The sequence below is a fragment of the Temnothorax nylanderi genome, unplaced genomic scaffold, assembly GCF_030848795.1.
Source record: "Temnothorax nylanderi isolate EJ_2023f unplaced genomic scaffold, tnyl_v1.0 TNYL_tig0008_pilon, whole genome shotgun sequence".
Classification (NCBI taxonomy): Eukaryota; Metazoa; Arthropoda; class Insecta; order Hymenoptera; family Formicidae; genus Temnothorax; species Temnothorax nylanderi.
The window spans coordinates 1,935,231-1,954,902 of record NW_027249070.1 but is presented as its reverse complement, the minus strand read 5'-3'; the positions used below and the strand labels follow the sequence as shown (position 1 = coordinate 1,954,902).

The following is a 19,672-nucleotide window of genomic DNA, read 5'->3' as shown; positions in this document are numbered from 1 at the left end:
TTATGAATATAATTCGTTTAGCATAATAATTAAAATAGTGACAAATTTCCGGTTTTCTTGCAGTCGGCACAAAGAAGAATCCGCGCGATGGTACTGCAATCAGGCACGCCTGGTGGAACCGGTGGTGCTGGCTCACGCGCCGGTCGCGGTAGCAGCCAGGAAGGTGCCTCCCGTTCTAAAAGAGATGGCAGCGCCACTTCCCAGGGCGGCACGACGTCGCAGTCCAGCTCCCAACAGCAATCTGCCGGCTCGCCATCGAGCCAACAGCAGCAACAGCCGCAGCCGCAGTCGCCATCATCGCCGCAGTAACATTAACATCGATGACACCGACCTGACGCGGACCGACGCCCATCCGCTTCATTCGCCGGAGTGGCCTCGTCGTCGCTTTGACATTCTCTCTCGTCGAGAGGCTGAGCTTATCGCGACCTTTTCTCGCGGGGCGCGCGCGACCCTCCCCGTCGGGGGAGGGCTTCGAACGAGGGTGCGCGACGCGCAGATCGCGACGGGAAGACGTGCGGCAACGTTCTGAGAATTAACTCGACCGAGATCCAGCAAGGTTCGCGGACTCGTCGACACTGTGAGATAATTCTTGATAGTAACAGTTCCCGTCGAACCTCGGGCTCCGTGGATCAGGAACGATCCACAAGTCCGAACTCGACGAATCAATAGGAATTCTAGGAGCGCTCGGCGAGTCCACAATTCGGAGAGTTAATTCTGAGAATTCGAACGAAGAATTCGTAATCCCAAAGATTCTAATTCCAAGACTTGACTGTTGTAAGTCAATCTGAAGAGTCAACGAGGCCTCGGGCCCTCCGTTCGGTTCGACACGGGCGCGTTTATCGCGATCGATGTTAATCACGTGCGAATGGTTAATTTATCTTAGGTAAAGCGTTCTTGTCGACAATGGGGACGCGCATGTTGTGAGTGATCAATCGCATTGGCATTTGGTTGAAACGATTGCGATTCTCGCGAGTCGCGACTTGAACGCAAAGCACGGAATGGTAGGCGAAGTAAAAGGCGAGAAGCCGCGACCGATCGGAGAGGCACCGAGTGTATATTATCGAATCTGGCTTTGTCCAGGCAGACACTGCCCATACGCAATCGCTGACTCTCACGACGAACTCCCGTTCTCATTGACGAGGACTGTGGCGTTTTCCCCCTTTGCTCTACGCGTCGCGTCTGCGTCCCGCTCGCGCGCGCCCCCCCCCCCCCCCCCGCGATGGCGACGAAGCGACAACACACAGCCGCGCACGATCCAATTTCGCAGCGCTAACGAAACCACCGCCGCCGATGAAACAGGACTCTTCGACGAGAAACAAACTGATTTAAGAAAAAAAAATAGAAAAAGAAGAAAAACACACACAACCTTATTACCTCATTGCATTACGGTTAAAGATTTAATACGATAAAGGAAAGTGAAACGCGCGGGAGAAGCGATAAACCGATTAATCTAAAAAAAAAAAAGAAAAAGTCTATCTAATATTAAAGTTATTAATAATATACAGAGAAGTTAAGTGACAATTACATATTATGTTATATCTGTTACTACTACTGCAACTATTATACTATTATTACTACCTACTACCTACCTACTACTATTATCGCTATATACTATTTACTTACTTCTTACTAGTACTACAGGAGGAAAGCGGTTTTTCTTAAAAAAAAAAAAGAAGAAAGCAAAAAATACAGATTAGGTGCAGTTTTTTTTATACACACAATTCAGAGACGTTGAACGATAATACGAGACTTAATTAATACCGAGACCGTGTACCGCGGAACGGCGACCCGTTGCCGGTCGTAGACATAAGCCAGGATGCCTCAGGAGGAGAAGAGAATAGAAGCGACCCCCGCGCCCCCACCCGCCCCTCCTCGCACGTAATACCAAAGAAGCGACTATGAGTTATTTCGTATTAGTGAAGTGAAATGCGTCGTGTACGCTCTATTCGCCTCAAGTTCCTCATCAAGAGCCACGAAAGTGAAAGAGGGAAAGAAAGAAAGAGAAAAGGAGAGAAAGGGATCAGATACGTGAATGTGGGAGGGGAAATCGACAAGCAGTCATCAAGATGTCGAAGACAACACCGACGAGACATCAAGTCGCTTGGCACGAGTGATTGATGATGATAAAGAAGAAGAAGAAAGAGGGAGGAAACTGAAACAGGAGACGAAAGTCCGATTGTGTAATACCATATCGGTACGATACGCGGATGCCGTTTTGTGCCACGTTTTCAAAGAGCGTTATTAAAGGACGTTTCTCGAACACACGGAGAGAATGAAAAAGCGACTGTCGGTACGCAACGAAGAACAGCGAGGAAAAGAGAAAGCGAGAAAGAGAGAGAAAGAAAGAAAGCTAGACACAAAGGAAGTAAAAGAGAGACGGACGGCGAGCGAAGGAGGGGACATAAGGGACAAAAGTGAACCGATAAAACTTTTCAGGGATTTTTACTTTTACCATGAATGTAATAATGTGTGAGTGTGCGTGTGTTGAATAATAATTATTAATTGATAAGTAATTTGATTACTGATTAGAAGTTAAACGGCGAGGAAAGGCGAAGGAAAGAGTAAGGGTGAATCAGGCTTAACTCAAGATAAGCAAAGAGATGGAAGGGTGGTGAGAGGGAGAGTAGAGGGACGACGGGAGAGCGAAGTGTCGTGACGTTTAATCGCGACATTTACTCTCACCGCGGATGGTGTGTCGCCGAGACGAGCGTCGAGACGGAGCCTCCGCGAGGCGTCCCTCCGACGAGCCTGCGAACCCCGTAATTTTTGCAAATTATAGCTGTTATAGGGGCGCGCAGAATCAGCCGGGCGGGGATAACCGCGGAGCGCAACGATCTCGATCTCGCATCGATATCGCGACTGGCAGCGCGTATAATCGGCCATTATTATCCCGCTGCACAGAGCCAAGAGATTCCTTTCGTGATCGAGGATGATCCGAGGATAACGCGGAGACGTTTGGCGAGGCAAAACGAAAGAAAGAGGAAAGAAAACAGGACGCGATTTCGCGTCGAAGTCGTTCTCTAACAGTGATGTCGAAGGCGACCTTGCTCCAGCTGGTATACTAGTGACCGAATACGCGTCACAGTCGCTGCGTCGAGTTCTGAAGACATTCCGAAGTGACGCTTTTAGAGCGATAGGGGAAGAAAGAAAGAAAGAGAGAGAGAGAGAAAAAGAGAGGAAGAGAGAGAAATTTCAGACGATCGATCGCGCGGCAGGTAGATGAGGCGGAGGCAGCGAGACGGGGAACGCGATGAATCAAATTAGATTCGGAGTCGAGAAAACCGACCCTACAAAGCGGTCGTTAAGCATGACCAAGGAAATTCAACAAATACAACGGACTAATCAATCACGGCGCACGGTCTCGCGCCGATTGAAGCTCGATCGTTCTCCAAGATTCGAACAAATTCTAAAAAAATTGAGAGAACTCTAAAACGCGAATGCCGATCTCATTCTCTCTCGTAATTATTTGGGCCATCAAGTGATTACCACTCGAGTTTATTGTCCGGCAGAAATGCGGGACTCACTTTTTACGATCGATCGGCGATTATCGAGCTTGTCGGCGCGCAACCGATGCGGCACCGGTATCGGCACGTGGAACCCCATCGGGGCGCCCACGTCTGGTGACACGACGGGCCCCACGGGGGCCCGCCGATTTACACTCTCGGCGTTCGGTATGCGTTTAGTACAAAGATACATGAGGTTAAGGATAAATAAGATAATCAAGATTTAAAAGTGACATGAAAAAAATGAGAGGTGAAAGAAAATTTAACATCGTGTGCTTAATCGATCTTTATTCCTTTTTTTTTATTTCTTTCGGAAAAGGCCAAAAATTGAATTTTTGGAGTGTGCGAATAGTATTTCGCGAGTGTTAATCGATAAGAACTTTTTGCAGCGAGAAATGAAAACGCACATTACCTTATCGCGCATCTTCGATTTTAATTATTAAATATGTGACTAATCGATCCGCGTCTTTTTCGATAACATTCATTCTTAGAGCCACAAAAAAGTGTTGTTAACTTTAATTTACAATTTTTGTTTCTTCTAAGCTTTGGATTTAAAGAAAGATGTGAACACCGATGTGAGCTTTTAAATTAATCTAATTTCATCGTTGATTATCCATTCATCCTTGATTATTAATCAAGTTTGCGATTTCCATAAACATTGGTTAACGCTGATCATAGTTTATAATAGATCTAAATACATCAAGAAGATAAAAGTCAGAGTTAAGACCTCAGGACTTAAACTTGATGTTTAACCGCAAAATAAAATTTACTTGCACATAAAAAACTAATTTAATTCTCGGCTTTTCCGAAAAATAAAAACTAAAGATTGATTAAACACCTTTTCATTCTGCCTCTTTAAAATCCTGAGGTCTTAATTCTGTCTTATAACCTCGGTCAACTTTAACTCGTGTTTATGAAAGTGGATATAGAAGCTCGTAGACTCGATTAAATGTTTATTTCTGTTTTTAGATCTAAAGCTTAAATGAAACAAGAATCTTGTATAAATGAAGATTATAACCGACATATTTGTGATTGTGAGAACGAAACTAACGGCTCGAAAGAAAAGTGAGGATCAGGTTGTCACATATCTAATGTCGAATGCGCGACGATAATGCGAGTCTTCTTCTTTTTCGCTGCATCGCGCAAGGATGAAGCGCCGAACTAGCACACGAGTAAAGGAGAACAAAGAAAAGGATTTAAAAAAATCGAAAATAGAATAAAAGAGGAAAACGAGTCTGAGAACGTAGATTTATTTTTGATACATTGTTGGGGAGACTCCAAGTGAATCTTTCTTTTTCATTTTTTTTGTTAGATGTTTTTAATAACTTAATGAATTTTTACGATATTAAGGTGAGAAAACAAAGAGAGAGAGAGATAAAGAGAGAGTTTTTTTTTAATGTAAGATAAGGAGAGAGAGGAGTGGCAAAATGAAATGATTTTCGCGGGAAAACGGATAAATTAACGTTATAGAGAGAGAGAGAGGATTATAAGAGTTAATCGGGGGGATGAGGCGCGCAGCTTTTTGCGCTGTGCTCGCTCGCTTTTAGGAGGGGGGAAAAAGATTACGACGTGAAGGAGATTTTTTAGTGGGATATAAATTTGTATATTATATTTAATAATATATTTCGAAGAAGCGGCGGCCGCGGGTCTGCTCGGCGAAGCCGTCGGCGAGACGGGGCCCGGTCCAGGAACCTCGCAGTTTTATGCAAGGGACCCTGTTCGCGCGTCGTACCACCGTAGAGGTGTACCCTCGCCCAGACCCGTGCCGCCCGGTTATTTATCAAGCGTAAATATTTAAATGATGAAAGATGGAGAAGAGAAGTAGTGAGAGAGAGAGGGAGAGATTTGTATTAAAGCTTGTAAAGAAGAAAGAAGTTGCGAAACGGAAGGAAGTGCCAAGGGACAAGAGAAACACACACGTTCGCACAGCATGCAAAACTAGTACTACCACAGCAATAGATTGCCGAATATAGAACAGGATGCAACGATAACAGAGGCAAAAAAATGCAGAGAACAATTACAGTGATGCGCAGATAAATGAGCAAAGGGAAGGATACAGAATGGGAGATAGCAAAATACGGAATCAAGCCCTCGTTTATTCTCACGGTCGACGAATCATTTACGCTACTTCAAGACCAATGTCATATCACGCGTCATCTTTTTGATTTCCTTTTTGGCCCGTACTTTCAAAATTTTAAGTCGATGAAGGAAGAACAGTCCGGACACTTGAGAGAAGAAGCACGACACGCGAAGCGAGACACGCGAATCGCCCCTATCACAAAAGACCCGTCGTCGCCGAGGAGAGGTCCACGGGGTGCGGTATATACTCCATCGGGACCTCGTCGAGCCGGCTTTCGGCGGGTACCATCGCCCACCCGCCCTCTTTCGGAGTATCTCTTTCTAAATTGAGCGAACAAAGCTTTTGCTCCGGGAAAAAACGCGGCGTCCGATATCTCGGCAAGAGGAACAGGAGATCTATCTATTTTTTTTTTTTTTTTTTTCTTAGAACGTTGTATCGCCGATAACTGGCGCGCAAAGACAAATTTGGAATATTGCTTCAAAATTTTTCCAAAGTTTAGGTATAGATACATAATGGTCACGAATGTATATAAATGTCAAATCGCGCGAAAACGTTAATCGCTGCGTTCTTCCCGCGGACAGATCGATGTGCCCCCGCATACGAAAACTCACACCTTTCGCTCGTTCATCGGGTCTTTCAGTTTTGATATTTTTGTTGCGACGAATTTTTTTAGAAAAAGTTTCGGAATCAAAAAATTAAGAGAAAAGAATGAAAATAAGAAAAAAGACGGAAGTTACACACTTTTTACTCAGAAGACAGCAGATAGAAGCAGCCTCTTTGATCAGGAAAGGAAGACGGAAGAAGGGAACATTATTCAGCCGATTCCTCAAGCATTCAGAAAACACTAATAACAGATAGAAAAAGAAAGACAAAAGGAGAGAGAGAGAGACAACCCGCTCGCACGCTCGAGAGAGAAAGAAAGAGAATGTACAAATCAAACAAAATAACAAACGATGATTGAATAGATGAAATTATTAATATAATAATAATAACTTAAAGAAGAAAGAAAATTTTTAACGTTATAAATTATTGCGCGCGCCCGCGAGGCGCGCGAAAAGTTAGAGGCGAGGAATATAACTTAATCTACTGGTAGAGATATCGACAAACAAATGTACAAAATCGATTTATTGCTAAATGTTAGTATTCTAGAGTATTTTACTGTCGAAGATCGCGTAAAAAGTGAAGATTATACTAAGCTCGGCTAAGATTGTACTATCCCGGCAGATTAAGCTAAAAATAGGAATTTCGAGCGAAACAAGGTAAAATTTAAATAAATCATTCCGCCGAAGAAGAAAACAAGAATATCATCGTCATAAAAAAAAAACAATCGGAAGAATTAATCCGTAAACAAAAAAAAACCACTTCAACTATTGTACAAGCCTCGAGATATAATAAGTACTCAATTTTTCTTTGTACGAACGCGCGTTCTAACATTATCAACGTGTCTCCAAGGACTCTCGCGCAACACAGTTTTATCCGATCTTCCGTCACGTTCTTTCATTAGAAGCAGTTTTATATATCGCCACACCGATAAAGAATCGACGTTTTCCGCAGGACATCGCCGAACATTCTTCAGCAAGTTGAATAGAACTCGCACAAACGCGTGACGGTGAACGATAATTAACACGCGCATCGTAACACTTACGAGAGTGAAATCGCAAGAGGAAAAAAAAGTGCACAGACGGCAGAATCTCAGGCCGACACGCCTGTGAGCGAGAAAAGGTATTTAAAAAAAGAAAATAAATAAAGAGAGCGTCTAACGCGTAACAGCTACGCGATTCGCAGTATATATCGGACTTTCCACGAGGATACACTCAGACAAGAGAGAGACAGGAAGAAAGAGTCAGACGAACGAGATGCTCTCGAGCCAGGATGCTCTCGTTTTCATTGATCGATCAATTGCAATCCAGGACCAGTCGTGAACGCAGCACAGCTCTCTGCGGACGGCATCCAGATGCATCCGATCTTCAAAACCGAATGCCAACGCATACACAACAGGAGTTAGAGTTCTTCTCTTATCACCGATGGCGAAACCTCGAAAAGCGACGAAGCCGATCCGATAGAAATCAACTAACGACCGAGCCTCTTACGTAGGCCTTTCAAGGAAAGGTGGAGACGGTTGGAATTTCGATCGACTTGGTCGATATCCCTCGATTTCGCGGGATCGCCGTAGGAGGAACATCCTGTATAGTACATACAAGTGGCGCGTAGCACATCCGGAAATAGAAAGGGGAGAGAAATGAAGAAACACGCGTTTCTCTCAACATTATCCCGCATTACTCTCTCACCGACATTATTCACGATTCACCGACAAGATATATTGATATATAAAAAAAAATATATATATATATTTACATATAGGTACATACATGTATTCCGGCATGCAGAATCCGAACGATCGATCCCGCATCACCGCGATCGCGTTCGCGAGCAACGCTTAGAGAAAGACAAACTCGCGTCCAGGGCCGCGCGACCGCGGCCCGTTTGGAAAACAAACAGATTGCAGGATACTTGTCTTTAATTAATAATAGTGGCTAATAATAATAATAGCGATAAGAGGTGATTTAAACTGATTTTTAAATATTAAATAAGCGTCACGCGCTCCTCGCTCGAGGATCGCGTTCGCGTCTAAGTTTGGGGGGTGATTGACAAAAGCAAAAGTAAAACAGAGATGGCAGATTACGGCCAGGAGAGGTAGATTATTTTGGGCTTTAGTATTAGGGTTTCGATAGAGATTTGGAGTAAGTGCGATTCGGGTGCAGGAAACGGTGATAAGGCCGCCGGAAAAATTTCAAGGGGAAAAACAGTCGCTCTCTTTTCGGATTTGCTCGCGAGTTTCGCTCGAGAACGGAGATCGTTTCGTCACGCTCTCCTTCCTCGACGGGCTGACGAATATTTTCCGAAAATATGCGCAGCGGCCGGACGTCGCGATTAGCTTCGAAGCCATCTGGATAAAATGGGATCAATACCTATTTACGATAATAATCGAATATTCTCGGAAATCCAATAGTTGTCGGAAATAGCCACGAGAATCGAATCATCATCACGCATAATGAAATATTAAGGATCATGAAAGAGCTACGTGTCTTACCTTTCTCTCGATTTTTTAATCCAGATACTTCGGGCGCGATCGGACGTCCGTGGGAAAATCAAATGGGGGATGATCCGATACTTTCGGCGCAGGAAACAATTCTGGGACCGGGCACGTGGCGGCAATCGAAGGCCTTATTATACACACTTGGGCATTGTTATTACTGTGACAGGTTGATATCGCTAAACAGATAGTATATCAGATAAGCTCCTTGGGCGCGTGATATCGCGCCTCCAGATAATAGGGACAGTGAGAGGGGTGAGAAGAATGGCGCTTATTAATGCTAAGAGAGTGAAGAAACGTGTGTGGAAGATGTAATGTAATTCGTAAGATCTAAGCGAAGCTAGAGAAGTAGAGTGTGACAGGGAAGTAAAAATGAGAGAGGTAATGACGACGGTGTGGGAGCCCGTTGAAGGGACTTCCCGGTGTATTATCTATTATTATCCTATTGTTGCCAATAATGGGCATTATGACGGAGAGCCGCGCGGATATGTAACTTATTCTCTACACTGCATTTACCCTTCCCCCGATGATCCCCGAGAAATATACCTATGTATACATAGTTACGCAGCGCATATACACTATACATCTGTTGTACATAGATATATATTATATGTAAAGCTTAAACTTAATTAACGTGAGGCGGATGATTAGTCGACGTGCCAGATTATGTGCAACCCGTAAATAGCCGTTCGTCGAACGGAGCGAATGAAGCGAGTGAATGAGACGGAGAGGAAGTCAGAGCAAGAGTATTGTGCATACGTGTGTGTGAGTGTGTGAGAGAATGAGCGAGTGCGTGAGAGAGAAGATGGGAGAGCAGAAAAATTGAGCGACATTTTTGTACGCAGTTTTCCGCACAGGTGTGCCTCGTCTCACTTTGCTACCGAACTTTTGCGACTGATTATATACGCTAAGGAACGATCACACCCGCAAGAAAGCGATCGCACGGTAGGAAATCACCCGTTCCATCGAGATACATATTAAAACATTGTTTCTTGTCATTCGAAAATATTTCATAAGTGAAATATAAAATTGGAGATTAAAAAACGGTAGAAACCGCGGATTTCCTGATGAAAAAATGGACGATGAATTTTCACCGTGCGATCAGACTCTATTCAACGTACGATCTACCGATCGTTCCTCTCGATAGTAACTATATCTCACATATAAGGCTGTCCACACACTGCCAATACTGAGATGAGGCGACCGACCGGATGCTGGAAACAATGTCGAGAGACGAGATTAATAATACTAAAACCCAAAATAGCCGTTTCCGGGAGAAAGCGAGTAAGCTCCGCACACGGAGTGGGAACATCCCGCATACAAAAGAAGGAAGCAAATTCTTTTTTATTTTTCTTTCCTTTCACTCCGTGCTTGCGCGAGAGGAATGAATAAACAGGGAATTTACGTAATACCATCGCTACCTCATAAGTTTTACAAGAATTCTATGAAATTAAAAGAAGCGAAAAGTGGAAAAAAATGCTGCCAGGCGCACAAAAAAAAAAGAGAAAAGAATAGTTGTTCGCGTTTTCCTTCCGTATTTTTAATCTTGGTTTTTTCTTTATTTCTTATTTTTTTGTCTTTGTTTATTCACTTGTTGCACCGAGCGAGAAAAAGAAGATAGAATCAGCTCCAGGCAGAACGCTCGAGCGATCGGCGGAAAGATTCCTTCGGAACCACTATTCGGGAACAGAGCTCTTGTTCTTCGCTCACGCGTTACGTTCCGTTGTTAATTTTCCTTTTTTTCCCCCCTGCCAGTTTCTAGTTTCATATTCGTGCGCGATGCGCTTGTTCATTCTTCCTACGGCTCGCGAAAGTGTCGCGCTGTCGGTCCGTATACACGCGGATAACAGCTGTCAGCGTCCGTAGATCACGCGCGTGCGATTTTCCCTGCTTGCGGCGATACCGATTTTTCGAAACGACGCACACACTCCCGGGAAGAAACTATGTTTTACACCGGCACATAAAACAGCGTTATACTACCGCCGATAATCGCTCAGACGCCGCTTTTAGCCCGGCAGTGGTAATCATTTGTCTTCAGGTGCTCTTTACGTTAATCGATATATATACATATATCGGCGACTATATATTAGTGCATATCGATCATGTTCCGATTATTTTAAATAAATAGTAATGCAAAATATATGTATACACGTAATGCACCATCGATTTTCTTCCGATCATTTAACTCCGTCTGGCGTAAATGATGCGTGAACCGTGCCCGGATTGGAGCACGCATCTTATAATTGGAAAGATACAAAGTTACAAAAATCACATAGTTATAAGATATGCGGAAATGTTACTTGGTAATAAAAATAACAAATAAACACGAGTTGTACTGTAATCCAATAATAATATACGAATTCGGAAATTGACTCGATGACTCTCTTGAGGGAAAAAAAAAGTCTCCGCGGGGGAACTCACTCCCGTCGGCCCGGTGATAATCCTGGGCCGTACCACTGCCGGGTTAGCCGACCTGCTTTTCAACATTATCCTCCGACCACAATGTCCACGTACAGCAAGTCGAAACGCACGTTGTACATATGTACATGTGTACATAAAATATAACGCTCTGTACATACGTTGCCGTGAGTCGAGCGGATCCTGGCGAAGCACCTCTCCAACGACTGCGATCTTTCACTTCCGACCTCGTATTATCCAATAACGGACGAGAATATTCGATCAAAACCAGTCACGTCAGCGTACGCATGGTGAAACGGGACCATCTCATTACTCATGACGAAATTAAACGCTTGTCGTGAAATTCCATCGCACCCTCTTAATCAACTCTTCGTGCTCGATTTATCATCTATATATAACGACCACGTCCGACCAAACTCGAACATATCTATTGGATCGTCTTAAACACCATTGTCCTTGCCGGAAAATAAACTCGCGGTACAAAAATCACATAGATAATCTTTTGCTCGTTGATTTCACGAGACAAATGGGGGTTGAAACTATCTGGCATCATCCATAATTTTTCAAAATTATTTGTAATTTTACAAATCTTGCTTGTCATATTTGATAGTATTTAAAAAATTACTCGAATGAAGTAATATACAATAATTAATTGCTCATCGCGTTTGCGACGCGACTGCCGTAATTATCGATGCGAGATCTTTCCCAGGATTCTCTCGACTCGCGGCGCTAATTCGCTTCGTGATTTCTCGTCCGTGTCAAACGCAACGGCGAGAATAAATTAGATATAGAGAAAGCGAATCGGGGAAAAAGGACAGCAGCAGAAGATACAACAGAACGCGCAACATTTTTCAGCAACATGCAAGCAGCGATAGCACAGCTTATTGAAATAGAAAACAACGAGAGATATAAGGCATATATCGATCCTGAAGAAGAAAAAAGGAAATTCAGATTTTTAAATATTATAGTGTTCAGAAAATAATCAAAGCGTTAATCTCCATCCTAAAAGGTGAAGGATTTTCAAGTATTGCAATTAGAGGAAAAATGTCGAATAAGGATTAAAATTAAAAACTTTTGGAATCAAAACAGCATCAATCTTCATCAAGGAAGAGATTTTGGACCCTCAAACATTTTGGTTCGAAAATGAAGATCGCATCGACCACGAATTTTGAATTAATAATTTCAAGATAATCAAAGTGAAATAAAACGAAAGATGCAGCCAATGCGTGAATCTTCGAACATCTCAAATTCGGAAAAGGAAATCTATCAGGGATTAGATTAAGAATTCTAATATATAATCAAACTAAAAAAAGAAATCGAGATGCAAAGCGAGGTGCTTCGATGACGACCGCACAAATTCACAAAAAAAAAACTGCCACGACGAGAAAGGATTGCTAAATTAACCGCAAGTAGGTTTTCAAGCGCTATAATAGAGAAAGAGGAGTAGGGGGGAAGCATAGCAAAAGGAACTGAAAGCAAAATAAACGAGAGAAAGAAGCAGTTGCAGAAACGGAGGCGAAACGCCAGCAAGCTAAGAACGCATGGCTTTCGCGCAGCAGAGCAAAAGACAAGGCAAATAGCCACGGCATATTACATACCTGAAAAATTAGAAGAGGAAGAAGAAGCAGAGCGGCAGAGCAGAAGAATCGGTCCGACCCAGCACGACGCCAGGGCGACCGAAGGGCCAAACCTCATTAGCGCATTAGAAAAGAATTTCGAAGTAACATAACGAATGACAGCGATTACGCTACATGGACACCATGTCTATGCCAACAATACACACGCGCATACTATATAAATATATACATATATATATATACTTTTATATGTATCTCTATTATATAATATACGTACATATTATTATTAATTATAATATACACACACCGAGATATGCGCAGTGTGGGAGAGGATAATCGAGGAGAGGAAGAAAGGAAGCACACACCCACGTATAATGATGGTTGCATGCATAAACGAAGTAATAATAATAATTAATCGATAATCATAGCGAACGCGGCGACGCCGCGCCGTCTCGCCGTTACTATAGTAAGTACGGGTGGAAAAAAAAAGAGAAATGGGAGGAACACTATCACAATAGCAAGAGGAACACTGTATTCATAGGGGGAATGAGTGAGGGAGAAGGAAAGAGAGGTGACGGAAAAGGAGTGCGGGACTACAGTCACAGGACGATGATACAATGCATCTCAAGGGAGATAATGTTAATCATAAGCGAAAGAAGAGGGAGATGGAGGATAGCATTGGGGGATCCACCCATTTTCTCAATCGAAATATCGATGCCTCGTGGCCAGGACGGCCGGAGCCTCGTAGACACGGAACGGACAAAAGTAAATCCCGTTTAAATCTTCACCCCTTTTCCTCGTGGAAGGGCGAACAAAAGTACAGCTCGTTTGATTTCGCTTTCGCTCGTTCTCGCCCCGAGGTGTTGATACGCATATGTACGCATATATAGATATAAAGATTGTGCATTGCCGACGGGGACAACCTCCGCGCTTGCATTCGCTTCACACTCGCTACGTTAAGTGTAATGAGTCCTTTGGTTTTTCTTTTTTTTTTTAATTTTAATTTCGGCGGGATTCCTTGCGACGTGAATCACCACGCTTGAGGGAACGTTAGCGACCGAGAGGATGCGATCGTCTCGTCAAGTCGAGCGATCAGCATCGAGGGAATCGAGGTTCCCCGCGGTTAAGACAATTTCGCCGTAATTGATTCATTTTTGTCTACTTTAGTTTACTTTAATCGCTACTATTTCTATCTGTAGAGGAAAAAGTTCTATATAATTGCTGCTACTTACTACTACTACTACCATTACTCCTATTACTACTAGTGCTACTAGCCACTATATATTTTTGTGTGTTCGACATTTTTTTTCTTGATCTTTGCGAACGCCTAAAGAAACGCGAAACGTTCCTCGTTGTTTCCCAAAAGATTCATTTAGCGGCACTCCCTTTTCCAGATCGTTAGTGCTTTTCTATGCCGAAGAGATGACTAATAATTAACTGAAATCCTTGCAATGATTGCATGTGAAATCTTAGATTATGAAACTTGCAGCATGTTGAATAATTTAGAACAACGTAGTTGTTTTTTTATTGCTAATTCTCTTGCTTTAAGATAACTTAAAAAAAAAACACGTGGGGCATTCTTAAACATGTATGAATAAGAGATAAAGGGAAAGAAATGGAGAAAACATTCACTTTCCGAATGAGGAACGCGCGTTTCTTCCTTCAAAGATCATCCTTTTCGCGAGCTATCCTTTCCGCGTGAATTCGCAAAATTTTGTGCGTCGTCGCGTTACGGTTCTTTTTCGTTTGCTTTTTGGCATTTGTTCCGTTGACTTTTCTCCTTTTACATTACAGTAGAATAGTTTCTTCTTCATTCATTGTTTTTTTTCTTTTCTCAGCCCCCTTCACCCATCCAATTGCGCCATTCCGAATCGCTAAATTTACGCAGATCTCATCACTCACGAAAGCAAACGTACATCGACACACACGCGGTAGAAATGCAGTATCACACGTGGCGCATAAAACTTTTCGATCGAGAGGAAAAAGAAAGCTACGGTGTTTTTAGTGGGTAATGTTTACTACATACTACATACTCTATATGAATAATCCTTATTAAGTACACGAAAGCATAGGAAATAAAACATTCGTAGGCGTATAATAAGGCAGAAAAAGAAAATAGCGGACGGCTTTCCTCCAGATGCGAAATTCAAGTTCCGTCTATCGCTTCTCTAAATTATTATCGAGATACCAGCTGCTCGCCAGCTATTTCGAAGAAATCATATCACTTCTCGTCTTCTGTTATTTTCCCATTCTGAAAATCTAGAAGCGGATAAATCTTAGGAGGGATACGGTTTTTTCGAAACGACTGACGTCAAACTTTTCAATTGGAGATCTTTTGGTCATGGGAAAAAAAACGTCTTTTAGGAATTTCTTTTCGGTGCTCAAAAAGCATGCAAATAAGCGAAAAATCGTTTTCGGAAAATTTAAGGATACCACTTCTGGAGGGAGAGCAACCGCTAAGGTGTTTTTTTTTTTTTCGGATCATAAATTTAGTAGGCACACACAAGTGAGGAATTGCCGTGTATCATTTTGATGAGCGAAGAGAAAGACGTTGAAAGCGAGCCAGACACCGACAGACACAAAAAACAGACATGCGTACGCAGGACGCAGGGTGAAGCAGAATTCGTTACGTTTCACAGCCGCGTTATCTTTCAGTGTATCGCGCGTGCTGTATTTCTTCAGCACGCGTGTTTCTTTCCACGAAGATACATACGTGTTTCACGCTTAACTGAGCTTATCGTGCGTCTGGACTGGAGGAAGAAAACGGGCAAGATGATAGAGAAACGCTATATTTTTAAAACGTCTTAAGGCCATCGCACGTAACAAAGTTTTAGTCGTAATCGTAAGGCCGTAAGAAAATAGACCAATCACACTCGATTATTCTTCGAGCTTAAGGAGACTAATCGACTGTGATTGGTCTATTTTCTTACGGCCTTACGATTATGATTAAAACTTTGTTACGTGCAATGGCCTTTAGTATCCAAAGACTTCTTTTAATATACTTTCGATAGATCTCTGCTTTCTTCCAGTTTGGACGCACGGGAGGTTCTTTATAGTGCGTATTACGCTGTACACACGCTATAGGGAAGGAAGAAAAAGAAACGATCGATTCTCTCCGCCTGTAATAAATGTTTAAGAGTTTATTGATGACCCAGATTTACTATAGAAATTTATATTATATACATCGATATATATGTATACACCACATACGCCATATATATTTTGCAGTTCTGTCTTTTGCTTTAATACAATACTTAACAGAGATAACGGAATGCGTGAGAGATTTCGAATGTGTGCGAAACAGTGTGAGGGTGAAAGAGAACAAGAGAGAATGGGAGAAAGGGAGGGCAAGAGCGTGAGAATGAGAGAAAGAGAGAAACGACGGGGAGTTATGGAAACCGAATGGCATTTAAACGTACCTATTACATGTTAATTAATTAACTACGATTAATATTTGCAGTTTGCAAAAATAACCATGTCTTTCTACGCACCCTTTGTTTTTATCACGATCGAGTGTCACGCGATTTATCTATACACACATTATATATCAGATCATATATGTGCAATAGTTGTTACAATAGACCAATGGGGATTTGAAAGCACCGGCGTCGAGACGCCTGGCGTCGCGACGCGCCTACATGCAAACTACCTCGCAGATTCTCAAGCTATAAACGTAAGCGTAAGTCACCCGGCATGATGTAGCGCGTAATTTTGCTTGACGGAAGATTTTAATTTAACGAAACCTAGAGAAACATGAGATGAATAATGTTACAGCGATCAATACACGATCCATAATTTACTGGAACCGATGCAATTAATTAATGTAGTTTCATAAACCATTGTTTGCCTCTCCCGATTCCGTGCAAATCTAAATTTTCTCTATGATAATATTTCACTAAGAATTTTCTTTAGAGAAAAATTTAATTTAAAAATTGGCCGAGTGATAATAAAATCAATTATTCATATCGCTCGGTATGTAACATTGTGATTTCAAGGATGAGTTCTACAGAATCTCTCTCGTTGAAAAAATTCTCTCCTAAGAAACAATCGTGAAAGGAGAGTTGCAATTGATGCAAATAATATACCTTCGTTCATTGCGTTGAAGTTTGTCAGAGAGAGAGAGAGAGAGAGAGAAAGCATCAATTGAAATCACGACATCGCTGAAGATTAAAATGGCTTCGCAAACGAGTATCTTCGTCACTAATCGATATATAACGCTGTCCGCAAGAAATCCATCCTTTTTCCTCCGCGAGGCGGAAAAAAGTTGCGTGCACAGAGGAAGCCGGGCGAGGCAAGCCTGTAATAATTATCGACTCGCTGTAACGTTAATTATCCTCGAGATGGGAATAAGCAGATTCTGCGCTCGTCATCGCCGGCGGATTTAACAAATTCGAATGCCGATGCGAGAACGCACCGGTACGAGACGAACGGTCATAGCGCGACAATTATGTTAATAACACAGGCAAAAGAACCCCACCCCCACAACCCGCCACCCCCTCATACAATAGAAAATAGTTGCAACGTGCGTGCGTAACGACGACGATAAACAATTACGAGATAATAGATTATTGCGTTTGCGTGCTCTGTCGGGGGGGATGGAGCACTCCCAGGAACTCGATACAATCCCTCTTTTTATCGGGCATCGACATCCTGCGGGTGCTTCCCCTCGCGAATGTATATAGTATAGGGTCGCCGAAGTTGCGGACTTTTCTCGAGAATTTCCAATATTCCCGATCGCAGAATTTTTCTCTGCTCTTTCTTAATTTTATTGTTGTACAAATTTCCGTAAAGATTCGTTAAAAACCAGATTTGTGTGACAATATTAGCGCGGAATTCTGGCGAATAATGTGCCCCGAATTAAGAAGGAATATAAACATCCTTAATTAATATTAATGTTAATTAATAAGGTGAGACACATCACTGCCAAATACTTTCGGGGGTCGCATCGATTCTCTGGAAATTTCGTAGAATTTCAATTTTTCTACAGTAAAAACTCTTTTTTTCTTCAGAAAAAGACGGATATTGGAATATCTTTTTTCTTCTCTAGAAAAAAGAGGATTATGAGATAGAGCATGATAATCGTAATTACATCGATCATTCGCGATTGCGAATAAAGGGCGTCATCGAGAATCCGTAACGACGATCGTCAGAGCCGACAATCTGTTATATTTCGCTGTTTGCCGATTCGTCTGAAAATTCCGAGTTTGCGAAGAAAGCGCGTAGAAGGCAGAGTCGCGCAAGAAGAAGTGAACGTCCCGAAAATCCGGACTTGTTCAGATTCTCGGAACTCCCTTCGGGCCTTCGGCTCACAGCGACTTGTTATTACGCCGAAATCTGTTAATTTTTTGTCCTTACATATTAGTGTTGAAATGGAGGAAAATAGTAGAAATGCCGTTGTGTTTGATTCATTTTTTTTTTATCTTTTAAGAGAAAAGAAAGGAAAAACACGAGAAAAAGCCAAGGTAGAAGTAAAGCGTCGGCGATATTTCGTCGCGCATTCAAGCGACGGGAAATCAGGAAGAGGAGAGATTCAGCGAACACATGCACGAATGTACGCGCGTCTTTTTCTTTATGTAACGTTAACGCGCCTGCGAGCTTCGGTCCTCGATCGATCCAGAATATGAAGTGTGCGCGATCCGGCACGGCAATTTTCCGCTTCTTTAAAAATTCAGATGCGCTCGAGATGTATTGTACTATTCGTCTCTTGTCGAAATTGCACAAACGAACGTTGGTTTGTAACTAACAATAAGAGATACGATATGTTTTAATGAGGAGATCAATAACGGAAAATAATTGATGTACCAATAATTGAACGAGTCATTAATTAATGACTTCGCTAGTTACCGTTGATTTTACCATTAGGAGACATAACGTCACATTTCTCTTATTGTTTTGATTATTCCGGTCGATAACGATCGGAGGGAAGCGAGGTGAAGCGAGGATCGAGGTGAAGCACGCGCGTAAGCGAGCATTGGCAAACGAGAACGAGAACAATTCCTCACATAAGCGAAAAGAAAAAAGAAAGAAAATTGCAATTATCATAAAAAAAATAGAGAAAGCAAGAGAGAGAGAGAGAGAGAGAGAGAGTGTGAGAGAAAGAGTGAGAGTGTAATGGATGAACGAGAAAATAAAGGGCACACGCAGGTGAATCAGGTTTAATTGGAAATCAACTGTGTAACTCTAATAAACATCAATTTTGAATGTAAGCGCGTTAAAAAAATGCTATTAAGGAGAACAGTATATAAAATATGTAACACGTATATGATAAAGAGCGACCGGCAGATCACGGAAGAGAGCAGGTAACTCACGAGTAGATTTCGAAGAGAGATCTCTTCTTTCTCTTCTTTTTTTATTGTTTGTTCGTTTGTTCATTAAGTAATATCCGTTTAGATACTAAAAACGATGGAAAAAAATATTCGAGCAAAACGGCCGAGCGAGTCGAGGCAGAGCAAAAATGAGGGAGAGATACATTTGAAACTTTGAACGGTTTACGATAATGTCGAACATTTCTAAAGAGAAGAAATTTCAATTTTCGAGCAAGAATTACTTTAAAATTTTCTAAAAATCTTAACAAAATTTTATAATCCAATGAATACGAGACATATTTGAGATATTTAAGAAACTGTTTGAGCACACCGCCAGTTCAAGTGTACTTCCCTCGTGTTGGAAATCGTGGTCGAGAATTTCTCGAGCCATCGCTCGGTCGGGCGTTTTCGTTTTCTTCCAGCTACCGCTTGCTATCAGTAATCTTAACTGTCCGAGAATGGTTACACACGAACGAGAATCGCGACGCGCGATTCGGCAGACGGAGATAACCGTGCTGACGAGATAATGCGAATTTGAGCCTCGAAAATCTTTCCGTCACGAAATGCTCCCATCGATAAATTAACGTCCATCCGAAAATCCTTCCATCTGTAAACGCATACACACGCTAGATACAACGCATGTACGGACACACATGTACACACACACGCGCGCGCAGCTTCTTCGTATGAAAACT

At 42.3% G+C, this 19,672-nt stretch overlaps 1 protein-coding gene across 5 annotated transcripts in view; it reads left to right on the top strand.

Moving 5' to 3' along the window:
- Imp (IGF-II mRNA-binding protein) overlaps window positions 1-11,049 on the top strand; it is a 55,914-nt gene extending 44,865 nt beyond the window's left edge. For all 5 annotated transcript variants that reach the window (XM_071724318.1, XM_071724311.1, XM_071724332.1 and 2 more), the window contains exon 7: window positions 64-11,049. In XM_071724318.1, coding sequence (XP_071580419.1) covers window positions 64-309 — 246 coding nt within the window. In that variant the 3' untranslated portion in view covers window positions 310-11,049. The remainder of the gene's footprint in view (window positions 1-63) is intronic.
- The last annotated feature ends 8,623 nt before the right edge of the window (window positions 11,050-19,672 follow it).